The following is a 26,583-nucleotide window of genomic DNA, read 5'->3' on the forward strand; positions in this document are numbered from 1 at the left end:
GATCCCCACCAGCAGAAAGCCCACCACTCTCCCAAGGGTGTTCTTAGGAAATTTACCCTCCGTGACTGGCAGGATATTTTGGTAAAGCCAAGCTGTCAGTGGTAGTAAAGATGGCTTCCTCAGGACAAACTGTGGTCGACCCCAAGTTCGTGTGCCTGACGCACAGTGAGGCTGAACAAAAATGCAGCGGCGTGGGTGAACCCCTGAGAGACACAGGAGCCCTTGCCTGGGTTTCAAGAGGGAGCTGCTCACTCAGCCCCACGCTGCACCGGGCTGCTCCGGGCGTATGCAGCCGGCCCTGTGGCCTTTCCCTGACCAGTGAGCCGACAGCAGGCCTGCGGACGGTTCCTGGTGCCTCCCAGCCCTCCCGAGGTGGATGTTGGGAGAATCCGGGCTCTCAGAGACGCCCGAGGAAGGGCGGAGACCCGCAGGGTCCGGTGATGCTGCGGCCGCCCCCTCCCCGGGAGCGCAGAGGACATGGCGGGCCTGGCTCCTGTTCCCTCCAGAAGCAGCCTGGCCGCTGGAGCTGCCTCCTGCAGAGGATGGGGTGGGAGGGGCAGGGCCTGCTCCCGCCCTCCAGCCCCGGTGCCTTCTTCCTCCCCGCACGCCCAGATTATTCCCTGGTAGGAAACCCTGCTTTAGGGACTGAGCTGCATCACTGCCTCCCACCCCCCCACACAGACCCCCGGTCCTAACTTACCACCAGTGCCTCCGAAGGGGACCTAATTTGGAGGCCTTTTCTTCATCACCACAGATGAGCAAGTGAAGATGAGCTCGTTAGGGTGGGTCCTAATCCAGTGGGAGGGGTGTCCTCATGGAAAGGGGAAACGTGGACACAGACAGGCAGGCACACAGGGACGACGCCATTTGAAGGTTGGAGTTCTGCTGCCCCAACCAAGGGACCACCAGACGCAGCAGGAGGTTTTAAGATCCCTCCCTGCAGCCTTCAGGAGCCCCCCCCCCCCCGCCGACGCCTCGATCCGGACTTTGGCCTCCAGAATCGGGAGAGCACACGTTTCTGTTGTTTAAGCTGCCGGGTTTGCTGCACTATGTTAACAGCAGCCCCAGGCAACTAGTACCCCTGCCATTCTTTTTTACAAATAATGCAACGGAAGTTCAGAAAGACCAGCAGGTCACCGGGTCCCGCCTCCAGAGCACGGGGGAGCCACGCGCACCCCGACCCAGAAAGGCAGCCCACCAGGCCTGTTGCCACCCCTGCACCCCGTCCTCCGGGCCCCCGCTCTCCCATTCCTGCCGGGTTGGGCCTCTCTGAGCTGTGGACTCAGCAGGACTGCTCTGAGGAGGGAGGAAAAAGGGGAGAGAAAGGAGAGAGAGAACCTTACTCTTGCAGACAGGAGCTCAGCACTGAAACTCTTCGGTAACTGACACTTTATACAAACGGAACTTTCAAGCAGTTGATTAGGTCCCTGAGCCTAGTGATTGAATAACTGAAGACGCATTTGCCGGGTTTGTGCTGAAGTGCCCACAGCTGCGTGCTGTGAGATTGGTGAAGCCTGGAGAGTTTTGCAGGAGCCCAAGCATTGCTGAGAGGCTCTTGCCCCGGACCAGGGAGGCGCCATGCACCGTTCATGGCCTTTGACTTGCACGGGGCTCCCCGGACAGACGGCTGCCAGTTAGTGAGCTCCGTGAAGCTCCGGAGAAGCTCCAGCCCCTCGGGGTGCTCCCCCTGCTCCAGAACAGCAGAGGGTCCGCCTGTGGGGTGGGGTTCCCAAGGCTTGAGAACAAGCGGTGGTCCCGCCTCCGGGGGCAGCTCCCCACACCGTACGCTGCCAGCTCCTCCTGTCCCCTTCCGCTGCTCGCAGCCCAGCGCTGGCCCTGTGCGGGGAGGGGAGGGCAGGATGCGGAAGAAATCAACGCTTTCCCTGCCCCCAGGGGCTTGTCATGGGGGGGCGGGGCGGGGCGGGGGGCGGGCTCGATTTCAGGGAGATCCCCGGTGCCACTGAAGACACAGGGCCACGATGGAGGGTGTGGTTTTGTTACACGCCCGTAACTCCTCCCTCAGCTGACATCCTCCGGCCCTAGAAGCCCGTCCCGTTGACTTACCACATTAGCCACAATTAAGGGTCCCCGGCCAGGAATCTCACCACGTCTAAGTGGCCCGAGAAGGGCTTTCACACCTCGTTCCCCATTCTGTTCTCAGGGCTGTGAGGTGGGTGGTAGTGGAAGCGTTTCTCCCACAGGAAGCAGCTGTAACTACAGATCATTGCTTCCCGAGCTTCCTTTCAGCTTCCTTTCAGACATGCGGTGGACGGCCCACCCCCAAGACGATCACCGAAGTCCAGCTCAGTGGGTCATCTTCCTTCAGTGAATGATTGTTCTGACTTTTAGACAATATTAAGGTTTCTGTAAAAGTGGTTTGTTTAAAAGTCTGTTTAAAAACCAGACATCTGGGCTCCCCTGGTGGCGCAGTGGCTGAGAGTCCGCCTGCCGATGCAGGGCACGTGGGTTCGCGCCCCGGTCCGGGAAGATCCCACGTGCCGCGGGGCGGCTGGGCCCGTGAGCCGTGGCCGCTGCGCCTGCGCGTCCGGAGCCTGTGCTCCGCAACAGGAGAGGCCACAACAGGGAGAGGCCCGCGTACCGCAAAAAAAAAAAAAAAAAAAAAAACCTCAGACATCTGATGTAATCCAAGCCCTACAGCTCTAACAATCTTAATGTCTTCGAAAGCAGAATTTGGAGGTATTATCGGGCCCATTTCTTCACCACTCAATGAATTTGCCATATCTTTATATGTTACTATACCAAATATGTTTATTAAAAATATATACCCTCTTGGACTTCCCTGGTGGCGCAGTGGTTGAGAATCCACCTGCCAATGCAGGGGACACGGGTTCGAGCCCTGGTCTGGGAAGATTCCCACATGCCGTGGAGCAACTACGCCCGAGCGCCACAACTACTGAGCCTGCGCTCTAGAGCCCGTGCGCCACAACTACCGAAGCCTGTGCGTCTAGATCCCGTGCTCCGCAACAAGAGAAGCCACCACAATGAGAAGCCCGCGCACCACAACGAAGAGCAGCCCCTGTTTGCCACAAGTAGAGAAAGCCCGTGTGCAGCATCAAATACCCAATACTGCCAAGAATAAAATAAATTTATTAAAAAAACATACCCTCTCATCTACAAAGAATCTTGGCAGTAAAATCCACTCGAACCAACCGGGTTCCATCAGCCTTTGGGTAAAAATGTGGTCTCGTGAGTGGAAATGACCTGCCGCCTTCTGAGAGCGCCCTCCTGAGTGTGTGTGGGAGGCCGGGCCCAGCACCGACGCTTCTGGGGGGTTGGCCTGCGTGACCAGGCCTCATGGTGATGTGGGAGCTGCAGGAAGTGGAAAAGCCCAAGATGAGCAGGAGGGGCCCAGGGCTGGGGTGCAGCCATGTCTGGGGGCCCAGGCGTGTCCCTCCTTCTCCGCGGCCCCCAACGTGGAGAGCCCACCTTGTGACCCGGGAGTCAGCTTGACCTTCAGGGACCAGAGAGGGGGAAGGAGAAGACAGACAGGGGCCTCTGGAGGAAGCCGCGGGAGCCGCCACGCAGCAGCCTTAAGGGCTCCTGCTCAGGTTCTGTGGGGCGGCATCATTCAGTGCGGTGCTTCTCAGGCACACGTGTGTGTGTGTGTGTGTGTACACGTGTACGTCACCATCCTGGGGCTCGGGGGTCTACTTTACAAAGCGCCCGGTGGACTCCGATGTGCATCAGAGTTGAGGGGCTTTGACCTAGAGCGTGTGACCAGTTCAGGCTGTTCTGTTTCCAGATGTTACTCCCATACTTGTAGTGGCTTCAGATCCCGCGCTTTGCTTATCATGAAAGAAAACAATGCGAGGAGAAAGCAACGTAGGGCCGTAGCTGCCTTGCTGTGTGATTTTGGGCAACTCCCTTGCCTTCTCAGGGCTTCTAATCCCCTATCTGTGTAGTGTGAGTGATGAGGTTCAGATGGTGAACAGCTTTTTTGGAGTTTGTGGTTTGCGGAAGGGAGACCAGGCCTCTCAGGACCAGCGCCCAGAGACCTGCCCGTCCAGACCCCCTGAGAAGCCCCACCCATGAAGCAGTGTCCCCGAGGCTGGGTCCTCTCCCTCCCACTTGCCCCCAGAGTCCCCTCCTGCTCCTCGGCAGCTCTACTTTCTCTCTAGAATGCCTGCGTGAAGGTGAGAACCGCGTGTTACGGACTGAACGTGAGTCTCCCTCCCACCTCCATTCATATGTTGAAGCTCTAGCTCCTAATACGATGGTTCTTGGAGATGGGCTTTTGGGAGGTGATTACGGTTGGATGAGGCCCCCATGATGGGATTAGTGTCCTTATAAGACAAGGAAAGACCAGAGCTCTCCCCCTTTTTCTGCTGGGTGAGGACACAGCCAGAGGGTGGCCATCTATGAACCAGGAAGAGGGTTCTCACTGGGAACCTAATTCGCTGGCACTTTTGAGCTTCAACTTCCAGCCTCCAGACGGTGAGAAATAAATTCCTGTTGTTTAAGCTGCGCAGTCTGTGGTGCTTTGTTATGCAGCCCTAGCTGACTGATGCACACCCAAATCAGAGCAAGCAGAGTCTGCTTCGCCAGAGCTGGCTGGAGTGTGGGGGCCGACCACCCTCACATGTGCTCCACGGAGACTGAAGGCAGACGGGGAGCGGGACAGCTTCTTGGGGGGAGAGGGGCCTCAGGGGTGCCCAGGGGGCTGGGGCGGGGCTCTTAGTGCCTAGGGGATGTGTTAGGTTTTCCCCGGTAGGTCTCAAGTTGGAAGTGGGGGCAGACATTAGGGAACTGTCAGATGCTGGCCGAGTCCTGGCCGCCCGGGGCTGGTTGCTGCGGGTCGTGGGGCAGAGTTTTACGTGTATACACGGTCTGGATAGCCTAAGTGTGTGTACCACGTGCTAACAGGCTTCCTGTTCCTTCCTCTTGTCATGGTCCCGAGAGCTCACAGCCACGTGCTGATAGAGGAGGCCCGAGGGCATCTCTGAAATATTCTTCCAGCCTCTCTTGTGACACTGAGGTTTTTAACAGGGGATTTGGGAAGGCAGCTAATCCCGCACGAAATCACCTTTCTGGGACTGACAGGTCAGGCAGGAGAGGGAGGGCAGCGTGTGTTCAGGCCGGGGGTACACACGCCGCCCTCCCCCAACCACGGCACCCCCGTGAACAAGGCAGCGGCGTCCCAGGAGAGGCCGAGGGAGAGGGGTGCTCCCGGGTTACGGCTGTGCTCCCTGTACCGGGCTCTGGAGTTCCACAGCGTCACGGTCTTATTAAAACATTTTAAAATGAAGTAAAAATGGAAACAAGCAACCACAGTCACACGTGTCACACACTTCACCTCACACACACAGGGCAGGTGCAGGCTCCGGGCTCTCCCAGGCCGGCTTCCCACCGCGTGGAACTGGGGTGGTCCCAGCGATCGAGGCCAGTGTCTGCTTTCAGGGCCGGTCCTGGCAGAAGGCGGCGGGGAGGAGGTGGCCTCCTTCCTGGGCGAGTGGGGCGAGGCCGGGGCTGCTCCCGTGACCACGGGTGGGAGGCTAACACACTGGGCTTGGGGTGAGCTCCGCTGCATCTGGCTTTTTTGTTCTATCTCCTCTGCTTCTTGATTCTTGGTCAAGAAGGGTGACAGCTTTCAGTTGGGGTGACTGGACTGACAGCCCGTTTTTCTGAGGCAGCAGCAGCTTGACGGTTTGGAAGGGTTTATTTAACCAATCTCTCTGCTTTCAGGCTGGGCTACATCAATCAGACTTACTGAATGAGCAACAACAAAAATGAGCGAATTTCCAACAGAGGCAGGTTTTTCTGAAGTTTTCTAGCGGGCAATGCAGTGGCCTCAACTGACAGCCAATTTTACTCTCAGTGTTAGGGAATACCTCTATGGCCTCACCCTGAAACTTTTTTTTTCCTTCTTTTTGAGGTACGCGGGCCTCTCACTGCTGTGGCCTCTCCCGTTGCGGAGCACAGGCTCCGGACGCGCAGGCTCAGCGGCCACGGCTCACGGGCCCAGCCGCTCCGCGGCACGTGGGATCTTCCCGGACCGGGGCACGAACCCGCGTCCCCTGCATCGGCAGGCGGACTCTCAACCACTGCGCCACCAGGGAAGCCCCACCCTGAAACTTTTAAGACGAAACTCAAATTCTCTTTTCTGGTTGGTTTGGGACTCTGATATATTTGACTGGTCCTGTTCTTCCTACCCTCAAGCCGTTGCTACCACAGATGCAGGTTTTATGTGCCGCACACAGGCCTTTGAGGACGCATCAATGAGTACTTGAAAGACTTCTTGAACATCTGTACACTTTCTAAGGTGAGGTGGTGGAGGATAAGCAAGAAAAGAGCTATCCAAGTGGTAAAATAATGTTTTATTCCATGGATGAACAAACACTACCATGCCACGTCCTCACTCCCTCCTGCCAGATCTTGTGGCCAGAGCTGGCTTCCCTCTGCAGACTGAGTTGGCTTTGCAGTCGGTCGAGCCCACTGAAATGGCAAAAGCATGGCCACGTAGCACTCAGAGTGGTCCTGCTGGTCGGCACATTCATCCTCTTCCCAAATGGTGATGCAGCCCCTGAAAAAAAGTCCTGGGACGGAGATCTTCCAATCGAACTAAGTACAACTGACATTCAAAGCTCGTGTAGATGAGACCCAAACCCCCAAACAGCAAAAGTGACACAGACATATCTTCTCTGCTGATAAGAATGTCACGGAGCACCCCTTCCCAGGGGGACCGGGAGCTGGAGAAATCCGAACTGACACTCAGGTTGTCAACAGGCTCCAGAGGAGATGATGGTCATCAATGTATTTCCAACAAGCACTTGTAGAGAGAGCAGCTCAGCCAGGCTGTGGGCATGCAGGCAAAACACGATGGAAACCGGGCGGAGGGCAGGGGACGCGGCGTGACGCCTGACCGCGTCCATCTTTATATACAACAAAGTGAAATATACACGGGATGCTGGCTGTGCGCCTGGTGAGAGGATGTTACCCACAAGGCTAGGGACATCGATGACACTGCTTGCGTGCGGCAGGGAGGGACAGAGCCACCCCAGGGTGGGGGTGACACTGGCGCGGGCCTCACTTGCCTCCAGGGCTCCTGTCACCCCAGCACACGTGACAGACCTGGAGGTGGAGTCAACACTTTGTTCATGATTTTTAACCAAACGTCACCTGAAAAGACTTGACGGCTTATCAGGGAGGAAAAGGATGGGCCTAAGGGCGCAGAGAGTTGGACAGTGTGAAGCTCAGCCGGGTCCTAATGCAGCTTTTGGCGGGAGACGGACACGTTTTCTCTATGACTTTTTTCAGTGCAGAGTATTGGATGTTTTGTTCCCTCTCAGTGTTCTGAAACGTCTCCACAAAGTCTAAAGATGATGTTGAGGAGAGAGCAGTTAGTTTCTTCTGATCTGTTTCTTTATCCAAACAAGTGCAAAGCCTACATACTCACTGAACGAAACAAAGCAAAACAAAGCAAAAAAAAAAAAAAAAAAAAAAAGCACAGCAAAGCAACCCCATGACCAGAGACAGTGGTGTCAGGTAAAAAACCTAGAAAAATACGAATTAATTCCATAAGGTTAACCATTAGCGTAGCTACAGTAACACTTCGTACAGCCCCTTAAAATGCAGAATGTCCTAATTACAGGAAGGAGCAAGCCAATCTATGGACAAGTACTGGGAAGATAATTGTGCTCTAGTTGGTCCCTGGCGCGGCGACATCGGACGGGCTATGATGCTCTGGAGTGGGGGCGGCACCCGAGCGGAGGCCGGGTCTAAACGCGACCGCTCGCGAGCTCCAATTCCAGGGCCGGCTTCGGCACTGCCATCCATCCTTTGCTTCGTTCCTCGGGGAGGGGTCGCGGGGAGGTGCCCGTCACTCTGGGGGGCGATGGTTCCAAGCTCCGTGGAAGCCTTTGCGAGCGACGATGCATCTCCACCCGGGCAGGAGCTTGTTTCTGGAGCAAAACGGCCTTCAGGACCAGAAACACACACGTTGGGAAGGTGGCGCTTCCCGCCCCCAGCCCTGGCCCCCGAGGGAGAGCGAGGCGGGGTTCCCCAGTCGGTGTCCACTGTCCCAGGAAGCGCCAGGCTGTGCTCCGGGCTGGCTCGGTCAGTCCTCCTCCTCGTCCTCTTTTGCTGCGGCTGTCGGGACTTTGTCCTGGATCCTGAAGCACTCCACGAAAAAGCTGATGAGGGCTCGGTACAGGTGCTGCTGCAGCGGGGCGCTGCTGAAGTAGTGGCTCTCGTCCGGGTATATCTGCAAGAGAGGCGTGAGGAGTGACCCGCGTGGCCGCCCTCCGCGTGGGCTGGGGCGCCGGTGAGACTCCGAGCCCCACAGCCCGGTCTCCGCGCAGCCGGAAGCTCAGCCGGGAGGGCACTTCAGGGCTGCTTCTCCTCGCGGCTTTGCCAGGTGGAGGGTGCCCACAGCACATCAGGGACGGAATCAGAAAACACATCGTTTAACAGACTCTGAATGCCTCGCTCGCTCGCTCCGCTTGTTTGAATTGGCAACAGGGATCCAGGCTCGGGGGCCACAGGGGCAGCGAGCGGCCCAGGCCTCCAGGCATCAGGACTCCCAAAGAAATGGGAAGAATTCCGTGCTGCCTCTATAACCTTGGTGAGAGTGGGGAAACCTTCGCTGCCACGGGCACCTGCGTTTGACTCACCGTGTGCCGTGCACAGGGGGCGTTCCTGGACCCCGGCGTCGAACGCAGATGACCTCATCATAAAATCGAGCTCATTGAGCTATGTGAGAACTGAATGATGGAATACCTCTGAAATGCTTAGAACAAGGCCTGGGACATAGGCAGGGCTGAAAAGACGGCAGCTACTCATTCCATCCCCAAATGTAACGACACCGAGTACCCAGCGGCACTGCACCACTTCCACACGAAGGGCCCGGTCCCAGCTGGGATTCAAAGCCAAGTCTAATTGGCCCCAAAGCCCATGTTGTTTCTGTGATACCAGGCTGCTTCCCGCATTTTGAACCGTCTTCCTCTTATGTCTTCAGATGATGACACTCACCTTTATTTTCGTATTTATGAAGGTGGTCATTGAGCTATTATATGTACCTCAAACATCAAATAGTACAAAGGGTTACAGAGCAGGAAGTATGTCTCCTCCTACCCGGGTCCTGGTCGCCCGGAGCCCAGTTGTCACCTGTACAAGCTCATCGAGTATCTCAGACACTCGCCGCGCCTGCTCGGTGTCCAGTGGGACCTGGGGCGGGTATCGCCCAGCTCCTTGCTGACTTCGCTTCGCCTGTATCTGGGGAGTGGTCCACACCGGCAGGCAGAGCTCTGCCATCGGACCTACCGCGGCTGCACCGCCTGCACACGACGTACTTAGCGTTGTACTGCGACCTGAGCATGCTCAGAAGGAAGTCCGGTGTCACGTGAACTAAGCCCCTCCCTCCGCGTTCACCAGCACGCAAGCCGGCCTCCCTCCCTGCGGGAAGCGCTGCGCCGACCGGCCAGCGCACACTGGCCTGTACGAGACAGCCACGCAGCAAAGCCAGGGCTGGGAGACAGAGGCAGGCAGCGCTGCCGTGCTCCGCGGGACGGGGCGCTGGCTGAGGAAGTCTCCCGTTTATCCTGGACCTGAGAAGACCACCGGGGTCATACCTGTCTCCCCAAGTGAACCAGAGGGCGGGAAGGAGATGGAAGAAGTTTCCAGAAGCAGCATCGTGCATCGCTGGAAAGCACCTACACTAGAGCCGGTGGGTCAGCACTTGATGCCAGTGAGGTCAAGGCTGTGAGTCGGGTTCTTGGGAAGGACAGCGCTCTTTAACTACTGCTGCACCACAGAAGGTTCTGGAACATCCAACCAGGATTTGGCAGATGTGTGCTTTCCGGGGGGAGGCTAGTGAAGCCAAGGCCGCGCTCATCGGTGTGGGACAGCAGCCCCCTCTTCAGCGAGCGTGGGGGTGAGGCTGCTGCCCCGCCTTCGCTCACCAGCCGGGGAGGGGGAGGGGGAGGGGGCGGGGGCGGGGGGCGGTGGTGGAGCCTAAAGGGGCTTAAACACAGCCTGAGTTTGGAACCGAGCCGCCATCAATCGGCAGAAAAAGAAAGCACTGCCCAGCTGTCTGATCTGATGTGTCCCCGAGCACCTCCGACGGCCGTGACGGAGGAGCGTTCGCAGTCACGGGTGGCCGGGTGCCACCCAGCTCCTCCTCCGTGCAAAGGCACGTGTGAGGCAGGGCACGCGTGCAGCGCGGTACCTGTAAGCTGTAGTTAGCCTTTCCCTTAATGAGCTGCGTGATGAGTTCTGCGGTGTGCTGGAAATGGATTTTTTCTGTTTAAAGAAAAAAAGAGGCACGTGTCAAAACCCGTAACACCACGGAGGGCGATGCTTCCGCCGAGGCGCCGTGGTCAGTGTCGGGGGCTCACCGTCGGCGGTCGCGTGGATGATCAGGAGCTGCTGCCCTTCCAGCGTGGACACCCGGTGCGCCACCTTGGCCATCTGCGCGTGGGCGAGAGGGTGGGGGTCAGCGCCCACCGCGGGGAGTGGGGGATGAGCCCAGGAACCCTGACCCGGAGGGTGAGGCCATGCAGTGCGGTGGGCAGAGTTCCTGGAGGCCCTGTGAAAGCTCTCAGGGGCCTGGGCTTTCCCAGCCTCAACCCCTTTTAAAGAGGAAGGGGACAGGAGAAGATCTAGGAAGCAGGGAGAAAGGGTCTCCTCCCCCTGCGGGTGGCCTGGGGGCCTTCATTCAACTGATGCCCCTGGGAGGTGCTGCGCCGGCCAGAGCGTCCGCTGTCCGCGCCCGGGGTTTCAGCTCTGAAGCCGCAGCCTGGCCTGCAGCAGACCTCTGGCCTCCTCGGTGCCAGTGGGGAGACGCGTGCGTGATATCCACACTCAGCGACTGAGCCGTGAGGACTAGGAGGTGGCGTCCCAGGCGCTTCCTGCTCCCCCCGCACCCACCCCGCATCGAGGGCTGCTTCTCCCGGCAGCAGAAGCAGCCTTGGGGCGGGGGCCAGCGGCCATCCACAGCCGAGCCTGCGGGCCCCGGGACGTCACCCGGTGGATGAGCTTTGACGCGGGAGGGAGAACACAGGCCCTCGGGAGTTAAGAGGGGGCGGGGGACGGAGGGAGGGAGCGGTTCGGAGAAGCACAGCGGAGCGTCCCTCGTTTTTGACAAGTGGTGGCTCTGCCCCAAACCCGAACCCAAACACACCTCATACGCTCTGTTGTCAAGTCCGTGGAGGCCCAGGTACCTCTCGGAAAATGCAGACGCTGCACACAAGCAGAGGAGAGCGTTAGCCCTTGGCCTCGGGGCCCCTTTGCGCTCCGGGGCCGCCCTGGGGACGGGGCTGCGGGCCGGGGCCGGACTCCCTTCCATTTGCCCGGGGAACATCTGCTTCTGAAGCAGCACCTAAACCTTGGAGGTCTTTACGGGGTTACTCGGCCGGCGCCACAGTGACATTTAGACCTGCTAGTGTTGGTGGTGGGATTGCAGCACGAGGGAAACCAAACTGATCTGATTCTGAAACAAACAAAAACCCCGAGAAAGTCTCACTGAATTTGAACAACAGAGGATACGTTACACGGGTTCCCATGGGACAGTAATTTTAAATGATTAAATTTGGAATCAGGGGAGTTCCTGTATGCTTTTGAGTCGGAATGCGCATTGAGCACTTGCAAAAATCAGCACATCTGCCGTGAGCCTTTGCGCTGCCAGAGCCGGTGAGCTGCAGACGCCCGTGTCCCTGGACGGCTCCACGGGGTCCACGGTGCCGAGCTGGGGCGCGGGAGGGTGCGGCCATGGAGTGCTGCTGGCTCCTCTGCCCCGAAGGGACCTCAGGCCCCCAGGAGCCCCCGGACTCCTGGTCAGGCTGGCTCGGTGCCGCAGTTGGGGCCCACGGCCGAGACTCCCTGCCGCCCTGACCCGAATGCCAGCTCCGAGCCCCCAGAGAGGGCCTCGCCGACATTTAAAAACAGGGTGAGGGCACAAAGCCCTTCACGTTCAGAGAAAAGAGGCTGGCTGGCCGGAGGGAGGACCCCCCCACCCCCAGCAGTGCCCACAGAGCCGTGTCCTGCAGCTGCAGGCGGGGTCTGCCCGCCCCCCTGGGAGTCCGGCAGGTGCCGGGGCGGAGGGCGGGCGGAGGGCCGGGCAGAGCCACCCAGGCCTTCACCCGCCCCCAGACCCCCGCGCTGGACAGAGACCCGGCGCAGGGCCCCCGCCGCACCCCGGGGCCAGAGAGGAGGGGCGGGGGCGGCGCGGAGCCCCCTCCCCCTCCGCCCGCTCCGCTCACTCCCGTCACCGTCACCGCAAAGCACGGGCAGAGGCGCTGGCCGGGTTCCGGCTCCGGGTCCCGTGCGTCGCGAGCGCGCCTGAGGGGCGGCGGTGCGCGGACCACTTTCCAAGCGGGTGGCGTGAGCCCCTCCCCCCGGCCCCGCCTGTGAGGTCCCGCCGCCGCCCTGCGGGCTATCGGCCTGGGTGCCCAGGGAGGGAGGCTTGGGGGGGGCCCTACCGTAGAGCCTGAAGTCCGTGATCGGGGAGAGCGCAGAGCCACAGGTGAAAACCGGGCCTTGGTTCTCGCCCCTCGCTGGCAGGATGTAAGCGCTCAGGTACCCACCGTAATCCTGGGAGCGGGCGGAAGGCAGAGAGAAGGGCAGGAGCGAAGTCAGTAACTCACCCGTGAAACAGCCTCAGGCAGTGAGGCCAGGGGCTCAAGCAGCCACTGTCGCGTGGTTCGTTTTTTTAAGAAATTTAACCTTGAAAAATTATAAGGGAGGTAAAAAGATGAAAGCAAATGCCTTTCCAGCTGAATATAACGTGAGGCAAGTATCCCCCTCGTGGGCCTCGTGTTCGAGTGACACGAGGATGAAACGTGGCGGTGACTGGGGACTGGGGTGCGGCGTGGGGTGGGGGACGGCTGTCCAGCGTCCTGACGCAGCGCTCCCTGCTGCCTCGCCCTCGCCTACAGGCAGAGCCAACCCGCCTTCTGAGATGCTGAGGGCGGGCCCATGAGGAGCCAGTGTCAAAGGGCTCCAGCGCTGGTCGCCGGGATGCTCAGCTCAGGGTCTGCCCGGGACGGACGTCCGCACGCATCGTGTCCGTGGGTCAGTCCTTCATTTCCTGCACCGCCCTTATTTGGGGCTGACACGAAAGACCCCGATTTCAATGTGAGCCTCCCAGAGAGGGCAAAGCATCGCACCGTATCTGCCGTGGGTGCTGGCTGGTCCCAATGCGCCTGTTTCCTGCAAGACCCAAAGGGAAGGGGGCACAGATGTGCTGTCTTGCTGAGCAAAGGTGGGCAGGGAGAGGGGCGAAGGCCCAGAGAACCAGAGCGTGGCACGGGGACTGTCAACGGTGTGGGCGTGTGCTGAGGTGAGAGGCCGGTGTGCGTAGAACCCACACAGCTGATGGAGGCTGTCATGTCCGTGCCACGCCAGACTCACTGTAGAATTAACGGTTCCTGATCAACATATTTAAGTTTGTTACGTTATAATAGTGCTCCTTCAGTAGAACAGGAAAGTCTTAATGACAGTAAGAGTCCTTCTGGTTTCTGGCAGATGATATTCATGGTCAACGGACTCCCCAAGCCTTACCAGTCATTCTGCAGGTCGTGTTTTAAAACGTGTTGACTGACAACATCAAATGCTGCTGAGGGTGTGGAGCAACAGGAACCCTCATGTGTTGCTGGTGGGAACGCAACGTGGTACAGACACTACGGAGACAGTTCAGTTTGGTGGTTTCTTACAGAACCAAACATCCCCTCCCCATATGATCCCGTGACCGCACTCCTTGGTATTTACTCTAAGAAGCTGAAAACTTATATCCACACAAAAACCTGCACGTGGATGACCAGAGCAGCTTTGTTCGTAACTGTCGAAACTCGGAAGCAACCCAGATGTGCCCTTCAGTGGGCGAGTGGATGAACTGTGGTGCATCCAGGCAGCGGGTTATCTGGTGCTAGAAAGAGACGCGCTACGACACGCTACGGGAAGAGCTGGAGGACCCTTAAAGGCTAAGTGAGAGACGCCATCTGAGAAGGCGCCACACTATGTGACTCTGACTCTGTGACACTCTGGAAAAGGCAGAGCCGTGGAGACGGTAAGAAGAGGGGTGGCTGCTGGGGGAGGGGAGAGAGGGGTGAAGAGGTAGAGCTCAGGGCATCTTCAGGGCAGAGAGACTGCTCTGTGCGATCCCGTAATGATGAGACCTGCCATCCCACATCTGTCCAAACCCACAGAAGGTACAACCTCAAGACGGGTCCCTGATGTGAACTCTGGGCTCTGGGTGATGACGATGATGATGATGTGTCAGTGCAGGTTTGTCAACCGTAGCAAAGGTAGCAAATGGGGGGGGGTCTGATAGTGGGGGTGCCCGTGCACGCTGGGGGGAGCGGGGGGATTCTCTCAAGCGCGCCGTGAACCTGAAACAGCCAAACGCCCGTCAGCTAAAGGAATCGACGGCTTATTGCCTTGGAGGGGATGCAATCACGGAGTCCAGGGCCCTGTATCTGAGGCGCCATCAAAGAGGCGGGGACCCATCAGGCCGAGTGGACAAGGGAGGTGACCAGCAAACAGCACCACACACATTCTCGGCCTGTCTCAGGGACGGGGCTGTGGGCCCCCGTCCACACAGCACACGACGCCCAGGCAGCTGAATCTCCCACTTGTCCAGAAAGCCTCTTCACGGCTCCCTGACTCCTGCGGCTGCGTCCACAGTGACCTTTGAAAGGTCCAGGCGCGGGGGCCACGTTCAGGTGCCACGTGGAAGGCAGCCAGAGGAGGGAGGCCGAGCTCCCGGGAGCGGCGGGCATGTTTGGGGAAGAGCCGAGACGGGACAGAGGCTGACCTGGGCCCGGGCGCCCTGCCCTGAGCCGTGGTCAGTGTGTGGGGCAGTAGCTTCCCCGTGGGGACGGGAGGTGAGAGCTGACGCCCCAAGTTACGCCGTAAGTGATCCAACTGGCTCTGAGCCTCGCAGGCTGGGAGTGGCCTCCGCCAGCACAGAAGGAGCCTTAGGACTCGGCGTCCAGGCTCTGATCCATCCCCTGGGCCCGCCCTCTGCTGCTGCACCTCCCGTGCGGGTGTGGGATACACAGCGCGCGTGCTGGGACCTCCACGGGGCGATGCCTCGTCTCAGATGCACACGGCTCCCTCGAAACCCTGGGCTCACAGGTGATGATGTAACAGGTATCTCTCCGGTTACCTGTTCAAACCTCCACCTGCCACGGGGTCACCGCGAGGCCCCTCTGCAGGGCCTGTTCTCTCAGAGGGAAGGCGGGTCTGTGTCTGTCTCTCTGTGTTCCTGCCTTGAGACCAAGAGCCCCGGGTCCAGGCCACCTAACAACGGGGGAGGGGGCCGAGGCGACAGGAGGTGGTCCTCCAGGGACCCAACTCCCAGCCACGACCCCACCACACCCGGCTATGGCCCTCGGACGTGGGCCACCCCACGGAAGCTTCTCTGGTTTGACAGTTGAGTGCACGAACCTCCCCACCCCCTCCCTAGCACGTAAGTGAACCTGCGAAATTAACGTGGCTACCGCACAGAAAGACATACAGAAATAAAGACTCCTGCCTCCCTTCCTGCCTGGGGTACCACCCCGAGCGCTACAGCAGGCTTGTCTGAAAAGTAATTAGGGGCCTCACAGGGCACTCCCACAGGGTCTGCCTTCTTTTTATCTTTCCTTCCAGATAGCGTGAAAGAAACATTGATATACGAGCTGCTCAGATGAGGGCTCCCTGCGCTGGAATCACTGAACATCTTGAGTTGTTTGTAGTGAGGTGGGTGGACCCAGAGCCTGTCATACAGAGTGAAGTCAGTCAGAGACAGGAAAACACCGTATGCTCACACATATATACGGAATCTAAGAAAAAATGGATCTGAAGAACCCAGGGGCAGGACAGGAATAAAGACGCAGCCATACGGAACGGACCTGAGGACACGGGGACGGGGAAGGGTAAGCTGTGACAAAGTGAGAGAGTGGCAGGGACATATACACACGACCAAACGTAGAATAGATAGCTAGTGGGAAGCAGCCGCATAGCACAGGGAGATCAGCTCGCTGCTCTGTGACCACCTAGAGGGGTGGGGTGGGGAGGTGGGAGGGAGACGCAAGAGGGAGGAGATATGGGGATATATGTACACGTACAGCTGATTCACTTTGTTATACAGCAGAAACTAACACACCATTGTAAAGCAATTGTACTCCAGTAAAGGTGTTAAAAAAAAAAAAAAAAGGCTCGCAAGCGGAGCAGAGACGTTCCCAGTGAATCAGGGTCGGGCCTGGGGCGGGGGGGTGCAGGCCACGGCCTGAGCAGGGGGCGTGCAAACAGGGGGCAGCGACCTCACCTTCCCGAACACGGCCACGCGCGTCTTGTCAATGTACTGCTCCTTCAGCATCACCCTGAAAGGGCAAGGAGACGGGAGTTAGCGCATATGCCACGGCTGAGTCGTGCAACCCTGGGGTCCAGAGCCATGTTCTCCAACCACTTCAAGGATGAAAACCCCTACTTTAATCACAGGGAATATTGGAATTCTAATATCATCGGTCATTGCTTTTACTTTACGCAAGACTCAAAGCGCCCCTGCCGTCACTGTGGGGCGGCCAGGCGTGTAAAGCTTGCTGGCTGAGAACCAGGAATGCGAAGCAGCAGAGGCTATTCTGCAGACTGGCAGGCCCGCCTGGGTCCCCGTCTCCCTCCCTTGGACCACGTGACTCCCAGCCACCAGGCTCTGGGAGGGCCCTCCGGGACCAGCGGGGAGAGGAGGCTCTCCGGGTACCAGCCGGCTTCGAGTCAGGGCACGGGGCCCCCCTTCACCTGCAGGGTCCTCTGTCCCCAACTCCTGGGAGGGGTCCCTGTCTTGGACCCCTTTGGTGGCAGAATCACCCCTGCCAGAGCTCTGCCTTGGGTGCCACCGGCCCGGCGCCCAGGCTGGCGCTGCCCGGCCCTGCCTTGTCCCTGCCCGCATCTCACTGCTCTCCCCGTGGTCCCTCGTTTCCCCCGCAAAGTGGCTGGAATCTTTCTGGGTTCTGGACCGTCTCTCGGCAGCAGGAGTCCTGCCACCTGCCGGCCAGTAACTGGCTTCCTTCCGAGCCTCCCTGCTGCCTGTCCCCATCTGTCACCACCGTGGAGCCTCCTTCCCCAGCTTCCTGTCACCCCAGTCTGGGCATTGCCCAGTGATTATTTTCCTGGGTCTGCTGTCTGGAGCCACCCCGTGCCCTCTGACTGCCCTTCTCGGCCTGGGGGACTGGACACCTCCGGCTCCTGGGCCCTGAGGGTGCCCCATCCTCCTCCAGCCAGCTCTCCAAGGACGCCCACGTCCTGGGGCCCTGCCTGCCCTTCACGGTTGGAGCAGCGCTTCTATTATGATGTCGGAAGCAAACGGACCCCGCTCCCAGGGGTGGGAAGGGCGAGAGGGAGGGTCCAGCGCGGAGCAGCAACTGTCCTGATTTCTCATGATGATACAAATTCAGGTGACTTTTGTACTTTTATTACAGTCAGCCCTCCGTGTCCACAGGTTCCACACCCACAGATCCAATCAACTGCATGCTGAAAATATTGAAAAAAAAAAATCCAGAAAATTCCAAAAAGCAAAACTTGAATTTGCCACGCCTTGGTAACTATCTACACAGCATTTACATTGTACTTACTACTTACAACTTTCTACATAGCATTTACACGTAGGGGGGAGTATAAGGGATTGAGAGATGTGTGTATCTTAAGTACACAGAAGGATGTGTGACGGTTATGTGCATATGCTCCACCATTTTACAGAAGGGGCTCGGGCATCCGAGGACTGTGGTACCCACGTGGGTCCTGGAACCAGTCCCCAAGGATAACGAGGGCGAACTGCGTAGTACTGTTTATTTTAATATAACAAATTTCCCCAGAGTATTTGTGGAAAACTGATGATTCATGCATGTTCGTTCTGTGGATTGATCTGTTGGATTCCATTTCAGAATACTAGTGAGTACAAGAAAACTGGCCCTACTACCTTCCCCTCCTCCTCCCCCACCTTCCCCCACCCCTCTTCTCCATCCACCCCTTGAGTGTGTGTCATCTGTAAGCCTCAGTGCCAAGTCTTAGGGACAAAGGCTAATTCACAGGCCTTATTGTCAGAAGCTTCCACTCTCAGAGTCAGGGTACCTTGTGTCCAATTCCTGCTCAGCTACTAAGGGGCTGTGGGACCTTCAGACATGTCACTGAAACTTTCTGGGGAGAAACAGAACAGGCTCCAGACGCTGGGACACCAGGCTCAGCGTGGGGTGAGGTGCAGGATTGCAACAAGCTAGCCACCTGCGAGTCTGCATCCCACGTGGGCCTCCCTTGGCCTCGCCCAGAGGCAGGTACTCGGGAATGTGATGCCCAGGCTGGAGAAGCTGAAGGCCCTGGAGAGGATACACACCATATCAAGGGGTGTGGGTCTCTCCAGTGAAGAGCTGGATGCCCTCCACCACCCTCGGTAAAGTCCACCTGCCAACAGCTCACAATCTGCACACAGAACTGGCATCCCGGTTAGTGCCTCTCTTATGAATGAAGAGGCAGCCAGGTTTCATCAGAAATGTAAAGAATCTTCCAGATGAGAGAGTCCAAACCCAAATGCAAAGAACAACAACAAAAAAACCCAGAAAAATTCAGGAATCCAGAGGGAACAGAGATAATTCAGTGAACAGAAGAAAATCGTCCTAATATATCTAGAAAGACAAAAAATATTGAACCAACTAGACAAGAAATGTATGCTCTTGGATGAGGAGAGAAGGCTAGGGATTTTGAAGTGTCATGCCTGAAAATAAACATTCAACAGAAAGGCTGGAATAGAGGAGAGAAGAGGTATGATGAGAGTAAACCGGAAGCACCAAAATAGTGCAGTAAAAGTTCCAGCAAAAGAAACAACGGAGAAAAGAGAAATTATCGACACATTATAGTGAAAACTTTCCAAGACTGAAGAACAATTACTCCCCAGATTGAAAAGTCCCACACCAATGCCTGAAATTTCAGGATACGAGGATTAAAGACGTCCTTCTTCTGAAAAGGAGAAAGAAGCAGGCCATCTACAAGGATCTGCAAATAGAATGACATCGTTTTTCTCACCAGCAACACGTGGTGGATGATTCCAGGGACCTTCTAGATAGAAATGATTTTCTTTGTAGATTTTATATCTAGATAAACAATTTCAAATGTGGGAATAGAATAAAGACATTTTGAGATGTTTCCTAGATATATGAAGGAAAAAGTAAATAAAAAGGGAGACATATATCTGTTGCTCTTTGGCCCATGACCCAGGGTGTGTGCAAAGGACCCAACACAGGAGAGTTGTAAAAAGGGCCTCAAAAGTCACCCTACAGACACCTGGTCCGAGCGGACCAGAAGAGAGGGGACTACAGCTCAAGAAAAGAACGTTGGAACGGACAGATTACCAGTATGTTTGAGCATCTGGGAAGAACAGTAACGGGAGCCCGAGTGGCATGCAGCAACAACTGGAAATACCGTGAGCAGGTACCGATACACAGAAAGTTACCCAAACGAAAGACAAAGCAACACTTCAGGAAAAATTAAGGGATGTAAAGGAAAGCAGGGCACGAAGAGACCACCAGGGTCTGAGGTCAGCACCGTTTACGTAGTGAGCCCGCGCCTCAGACCGTTGATCGAACCAGGCGGTTACGTAACAGTTCCGGGAAGGTGGTGGTGCAGAGCAGCTAAGTCCTCAGCTGCGACCACAGGAAGTCATGTGATGAGAAATGGGGACGTGGTGGCAACTGTGTTGAGAAGGGAGGAGATGAACACTCGATGAGGGAGATGACGCGGGGGAGGGTGGCTGTCTCCGGGAAGCAGGGCTGGTGGGGGGTTGGGTGAAGGGCGAGGGAATTCGTGTGGATCATTTAAGCCTTTGTTATGGGTTGAATTCTGCAAAATATGTTGAATTTCTAACCCCCCAAACCTCTTTATGGGACCGCATTTGTCAACAGGGCCCACCGTAGATGTAATTAGTAAGTTAAGATGAGGTCACACTAGAGTGACTCGTGTCCTCGTAAGAGGGGAAGAGACACAGAGACCCAGGGAGGACACGGCCACTCCAAGATGCAGGGTTGGAGGGGCGCAGCTACAAGCCAAGGGTTGCCAGCAGCCGCCGGGAGCCGGAGGGGGTGAGGAAGGGTCCCTGCCCTGCAGGCGTTAGAGAGAGTGCAGCACCGCCCACACCTTGATTTGGGCGTTCCAGCCCTAGGAAACGAACACAACACTTTAATACTTTTGCTTTTTACAAACATGGTGCAGGTATCATAGGATAGCCTGGCAGACTTCAAGTCACGTCTGCCAGGCTTAGGAGTTGGAGGTGTGTGCAGGCGCGCACTCACACGCACGCGCGCGCACGCACACACACACACGCGCACACACAAGCACGTGCACTCACACGCGCGTGTGCACACTGACACGCACGCGCACGCACACACACGCGCGCACGCACACACACACACAGCCTAGGCTGACCTTCAAAGCACGGCAGGCATGCCTACACACGTGGAACCACTGAATACGTTTCTCCGAGTTTCTGAATTCTCTGACGCACAGACGTGCGTCTCGGAGTACCTGGTGACGTGGTCAGCCTGGCCCCATGAGGACTCTGCCCCACGGCCTGGGGTCCAGACCACGACTGCCGGGATGGTGTAGCAGTCGGCGGAGACCCCGGAGCGGGCAGTGAGCTACATGAACCTCAAAGGGCATGGGGCCGGGGTCTCAGGCGCCATTCCAATTCATAAAATATATGGGATTTTTATTCTCGGCCCTACTTCCACGTTCGCAGGCAGCCTCTGGTCTCTGGCAACCCCTTCATTTAATTAGCTGGCGATTCACTTCCTGATCGGGAAACCACAGGCCTTGGTAATGATCCTCATTTGTAAAGTACTCAGGAGTCTCCCGAGGAAGGTAGTTTTTTCCAATATCAAGTACTTCTGTTATTTCTGGCTATATTTGCACGCACCAGCCGCGCGGTTCCTGTGTGGAGGTTGCTTCCTGGCGAGCGGTGGAGCCCTGAGACGGAGCGCAGGCTGACTCAGGCGCAGGAGCGCTCGAGGCGCAGCAAGACCCCGGCGTCCTTCTCCATGGGGCAGGCGCTGAGCTCTGCTCCACGCAGCGCAGGCTTTGCAGAGGCCCCGAGTGAGGACGGGGGAGGCTCCAGTCTCCAGAAGCGCGTCTGGGGGAGGTGGGCCGACCCCCTGGGAGCAGCAGTGCTCGCACCTTCCAGCCTTCCACGGGTCCACACCGTCTCAAGCTGTCCCCGCCAGTGACCGGCGTGGGGTCCTCCGAGACCCGCCCCAGCTTGGCAGAGACGCTCGAAGCTCAGCTGCCACAGGAAGCCCGCTCTCCGTGTCCCGTCCTTTCCCGTGTCAGGGCCCCTGCCGTCTGACGGCTCTGCCCCTGCTGCGCTCTGGGCCCCGCACCCTGTGCCAACACACCTTCTGCACGTCCAAGCGTGTGTTGGCACCGCCTCCTGGGGACCCATGCTGACGCGGGTGTCACGGACCACACAGCTGCTCTCAGCACCTTCAGCGCCAGGGAGCCTCACAGCCAGAGACTTGACGGGGCAACAAGGAGGGGCCTGCGAGACGAGTGCCGTCAGCAGGTTTGTCCTGCCCTCTGCGGGGGGCAGCAGAGCGTCGCCAGGGACGCAGAACTCACCGGCCAGCTCCACGTCCGCCTCTGTGTCTGTTCACGTACAGATCTGCTGACCCTACTGCAGAAACGCTTGCTCCGCGGCACGGCACTGCCCCTGCCCTCTCGGGGACTCCGACAGCCCCGACTGGCCCCCTGCTCCTGCTGTCGCCAGCCCCAGCGTACACCCCCCGCATCGATCCCCTGGATCTTCCTGACCCTGCCCGTGCCTTTGAAGACATGTACGTTATTTCCCTCTCATTAAATCACCCCATATGAATGTTTCCTGCCAGGGCTCTGCCCATAAAACCTGCTACACCGACACCAGCATTACGGTTCTGAAAAATAAAGGTGGCCTTGTCACCTCCTTGCTAAACTCGCCTGAGGGACCTCTGCTGCTGGGAGGGCAGGTGGCGGCTCCGGAAGATGGTGTGGGAGGGTCTCCAGGTGCCCCCTGGCCCCAGCGCGGCCCACGCTGGGCTTACTGGGGGCCCCGGACCTCATGCGCCTTCCTGTTACCGGGACCGCTGCTCACAGCATTCTGTCTGTGTGCAATGCACACTCGCGCTCCCGTGGACCATCCCCACTACCTTTGAGGTGAGGTCTTGGCAGAAAGCCACCTCCTCCTAGAAGCCCCTCCAGGCAGGGCTGTGCTCCTCTGCTCCCAGACCACCCGTTCGCAGGGCCCTCGCCGGGGAGGGACACGCTTGGCGGCTGTGGTCGGGGGAAACCTCCTGGGCTCCAGGACTTCCTCCAGGTGATGGAGGAAGTTGGCACAAGTGCCCGGGGGTAGGGAGCTTTGGGGAGCTAGGGTGGGGGGCTGCTCTCAAGGTCTCTTAAACCGAACAGACTGGGCTATTTCTTTCCAATGAAAGTACAGACCCAGATCCTAAATAAAGCTTCGTAGAGTTTTCCACGGCTTGAGACCCTTGGGCATCAGCTTCCGGAGAAGGTCTGCGTGGCTGCTGACGGCTGTAAGGCTTGTGTTCCCGTCCCCGGAAGCCTCGGTGGCTTAAGAGCTGACATTATTTACCGTCGTTCTGGAACAGGTTCTGCCCTGTTTTTGAACAGATGGCTGATCAATCCCTTATTTTTAGAAACACCGTGAGTGTGAAACAGCGTGTGCCCTCTCGTCCCCTGCTCAGAGTGGGGCGGCCACACCAGCCGGGCTGGCAGGATGTCTGAAGGACGCTGCGTCCTCCCCCAGGGCCTCGGGGGGCCCGCGAGGACTCCGGGCTTCCTGGGAGGAGTCAGAGCAGGGCGGCAGGTGGGGAAGGACGAAAAGAGGGGGGCTCCGAGGTCACCCTTGGCCCACGCGCTTCTCCAGAGGGGTCCCTGTGGCCCACGCGCCGCCGCTGCCTCTCCTCCTCTCCCGGCTGTGTTGTCACCAGCCTTCCTTCCCCCGCCCGGGGCGGTGGACCGCTCCCCAGCCCACCGGGTCTCGGGGCGTTGCCCCCACTGCTCCTGGGTGATGCCTCTGGGTTCTGGAGTTGGCAGGGAGACAGGACTCGAGAGGTTTGCTGGATGCCCCCGGGAGGCTCCTCCCTTCCTCCCTGGAGGTTTCTGGAAGTGGCTCCACCTGCTGGCGGCGCTCTGGCAGCCGTCCTGTGAGCGTGAGAAGAGGCTCAGCACAAGGCCGTGTGCTTGGCTGAGCGGAGCGACGAGAGAGCCGGGCCTTCAGTGGCACCGTTGGGTCCCTGAGCAACCAAGCTGAGGCCTGACACCCCCTGGACTTCCAGCGCCAAGACGGTGTCGCGTTTTTAAAGCACGTTTAACACTGGGTGTGTGTGCGCGCGCGTGTGTCTGTGCTGTCGTTAACTTCCAGGCAAAAGCATCCTGACGGGCGCGCCTTCCCGGACTCTTGGGTCCTCAGCCGTCTCTCCCGCTCCTGTGCTCTGACTGCAGCACAAGCTGGTCTGCTCGCGTCGCCTCCCTTCACCAGCTCACGACTCCCTTGAGGGGAGTGGGCCATTCCTTCACGCACGCATGGTTTCATCCACTTATTTACTGAGGACACACCACGTGCCATCAATCTTTGTAAAAACAAGAGAGAATATGTTCGGAAAAGTCAGTGCAGGGAAATCTTTTAAACCTGCAGAGCACACGGGCGTGATGGCGCGTGGGGTGCAATGTTCAGCTTTCTTACAGCCCTTCAGTCGGGAGTTATTCACCTGGGCGCCGTGTGCCGTCCCCTGCAGATGCCCAGCGTCCAACCTCGCGCACCCGATTCACAATGAGGATGGCAATCGTGCGACATGCCCTTCCTGTCCCTCCGGGCACCGGAGTCTGTGGGTCTGGCTGCATCTCCCGGTAAAGTCACATTGGGCCCTACGGTCCGCTGTGCCGTAAAACTGCGAAAACTCTATTTCTACAGACGCGCCGGCAGGCCAGTTAGTTGGACACAGGTTCTTGATGTCTCTTATTCCGGGGCAACGATAAAATTCAATCAATAACTTTGAGCATCGGTCCCCTGCACTAAGCCCCTTTCTGTTCTCGGTGACACTCTATCAGTCCTGCTGCCTCGGTGACAGGGATGTGAAGAAACCAAGGGACAACACGTGCCCGTCAGCGGGGCTGAGCGGGGGTTCTGACTTGCCGCCTGGAAGCGCAGGGGGTCCTTCCTCAGGAACGCGGTGACCCGCTGCATGGCTCCAGCCCCACTCACGTCCCCCCCACCCCTCTCGAGCCCCCAGCCCGGCTCTCCCCGCCCCGTGATCAGCGGCCAAGGTCTACAACCACAGCACGCCCACGTCACGGTCTCTGCACCCGGTTTCAATCAGTGAAACGGCCAGGCCGCCAAGCTATGTGATAACGAGGATACAAGTCTTTGGGAGAAGATTACTAGCAGGGAATTCACTGTGGAATTGCCCGAAGACTTTGTAAGTACGAGCAAATCGCAGGTGAAACGTGTGTTGACAAGAAACACGCATCTGGAGAGGACCACGGCGCAGCCCAGACAGGAGCTGCGGCCGCCCCCCTCCCCCCCGCCCCCCACCCCCGTTCCAGTGGTGCCTCCGGGGTCCTCACCTCACAGCCTCCATCTGGTCCTTCTCCTCCAGGGAGCCCAGCCTCCGCTTCACCTCGTGCAGCAGCTTGGTCCCTTGGAAGCCGCTCCCGCGGCCGTCGCACTTGACCACCACGGCCCCGTGGCTACTCACCATCACCGTCTCCCAGCTCACCTCAAACTTCTCGGCCACGCTCTGGCTCCCCGGGGCGCCATCCCTGGAAAGACAGGCCAGGCCTCGGCACGCGGCTTGCAGCAGCGGCTGCTCCAGCCGACATTGGGTCCGTTGACGCTCCCCCAGGGGCGGGCCGTGCCCTCCCCGGGGGGCGCCCGAGGCCGCGGCCATGCCGCCCGGCTCCGCCCCTCTGCCGCCCCGAGGGCCATGGGGAAGCGGAGCTCCCGGGAGCTCCCCGAGCACGAGGTCGCCGAGGGGCGTGTTCTCGGGCAGAGGAACTCTGAAAAGCCCTTGCGCGCCCCGCTTGGCTCGTCTCCCCGCACGGCCGGGCGCGTCCCGCCCTCCCCGGGCTCAGTTTGCCAGGCTGCCGCCTTGGTCCCCGTCATGTGCTGCTCCTTCTGGTGGCCCCCGTTTGAAGGAATTCCCTCCGTTCTGGTTCGCTCCCGAGCAGAGCCTGTGGCCGACCCGGGCGGCCTTTCTGTCCGCGTCCCCGTGGGGCGGCCTGTCCACCCCCCCTGCAGAGTATCGCCCAAGCCCTTGGCGGGGTGGGGGGGTGTGGGTTCTCGTGGCACCCCTGTTTCCCGCCTGGAGGCACGACCGTGTGCGCTCAAGTCACCCACGGCGCGTGATCTCACCCGGGAATCGGCCAGAGCCGCCGCCGGGCCTTGCAGGTGGGGACACGGCTGTTGAGCGTTCACTAGCGCTAATGGGGGTGAGGAGGCTTCGAAGAGACTTTCCTTCTGGAGGGGACAGGGTGAGCGGGAGGGATGGCCAGCGCCAGGCCCAGGGCCCTCAGAAACGGCAACAGACGCCACGCCCCTTCTGCGGCTTGCCGCCCCCCCAAGGAGCCACAGCTACGGCACCACTGTCATCCTGGCCTTCTGCCGGGACAGGAGTGCAGGCAAGGAGTGCGTGTACGTGTGTACGGGTGTGTGGTGCGTGTGTGTGTGCTGTGTATACTGGTGTGTGTATATGTGGGTGTGGTGCGTGTGTGTGTGCTGTGTATACTGGTGTGTGTATATGTGGGGGTGGTGCGTGTGTATGTGCTGTGTATACTGGTGTGTGTATCTGGTATTTGGCTTGTGTATGTGAGCATGTGTGTGTGTGATGTGTATATTTGTGTAGTGTGTGTGGTGTGTGTGTGTGTGTATATATATGTGTGTGAGTGTGTATATATGTGTGTGAGTATGTATGTGTGTGTGTGTGTGTGTGTGGCCGCGGGCAGCGTCCAGACAGTGAGGACAGTGGGTGAGCGGCGAGAGCCGGAGCGGCGCAGCGGGGGCCGTGGCCGGAGGCGTCCTCGGGGCGCAGCCTTCGTCGCCGAGGGCTGGGGGGCCCCAGGCTGGGCGCGGGGCCCGAAGCAGAGGGTGAGCCGGGATCTGGGTGGGTGACTTCGCCGTGGTCCCTCGAGAGCCCCAGTGCAGGCCTCTGCTCTCCCCTGGACCCTTTCACACGGATACGGGGCTGTGTCCCCAGAGGCCCCGAGGCTCAGTGTCTCCTCTGTCCCACAGCCACTCATGCACCCGAGCGAGCGGGAGCCCTAATCAGGACCCAATACCGCCGGAGGTGCTTAGAAAGCCCTTACGTCGTTCTCGACATCGGAACCAGAAGCTTGCTAATTAGCACAAGGCAGGTCTGAAATCATCCTGAGGGCCAATGCCTGGTGTTCAAGGCCGCCTGGTGGCACTGGAGGAGCCGCTGGCCCCAGCGAGACCCTGCCAGCCCGCCTCCGTTTCTGGGGGCCCCGGGGCCCGGGGTGACCTCGGGCGCGTCCGTCCGCCCTGCACGGTGAGGTTGGGCACCCCATCGGCTTTCCCGCTGTCCCTGGGGCCGCTGACCG

At 58.7% G+C, this 26,583-nt stretch overlaps 1 protein-coding gene across 4 annotated transcripts in view; it reads right to left on the minus strand.

The window, feature by feature from the left end:
* Window positions 1-6,320: 6,320 nt before the first annotated feature.
* Window positions 6,321-26,583, minus strand: part of DPP6 (dipeptidyl peptidase like 6) — a 922,327-nt gene continuing 902,064 nt past the window's right edge. For all 4 annotated transcript variants that reach the window (XM_067041762.1, XM_059073588.2, XM_067041763.1 and 1 more), the window contains exons 20-26: window positions 24,592-24,786; window positions 16,265-16,319; window positions 12,435-12,546; window positions 11,138-11,196; window positions 10,353-10,425; window positions 10,184-10,257; window positions 6,321-8,221 (exon numbers count right to left, since the gene is read on the minus strand). In XM_067041762.1, the coding sequence (XP_066897863.1) occupies window positions 8,075-8,221; window positions 10,184-10,257; window positions 10,353-10,425; window positions 11,138-11,196; window positions 12,435-12,546; window positions 16,265-16,319; window positions 24,592-24,786 (715 nt within the window). In that variant the 3' untranslated portion in view covers window positions 6,321-8,074. The remainder of the gene's footprint in view (window positions 8,222-10,183; window positions 10,258-10,352; window positions 10,426-11,137; window positions 11,197-12,434; window positions 12,547-16,264; window positions 16,320-24,591; window positions 24,787-26,583) is intronic.

This window comes from Kogia breviceps, chromosome 9 (assembly GCF_026419965.1).
Source record: "Kogia breviceps isolate mKogBre1 chromosome 9, mKogBre1 haplotype 1, whole genome shotgun sequence".
Lineage (NCBI taxonomy): Eukaryota > Metazoa > Chordata > Mammalia > Artiodactyla > Physeteridae > Kogia > Kogia breviceps.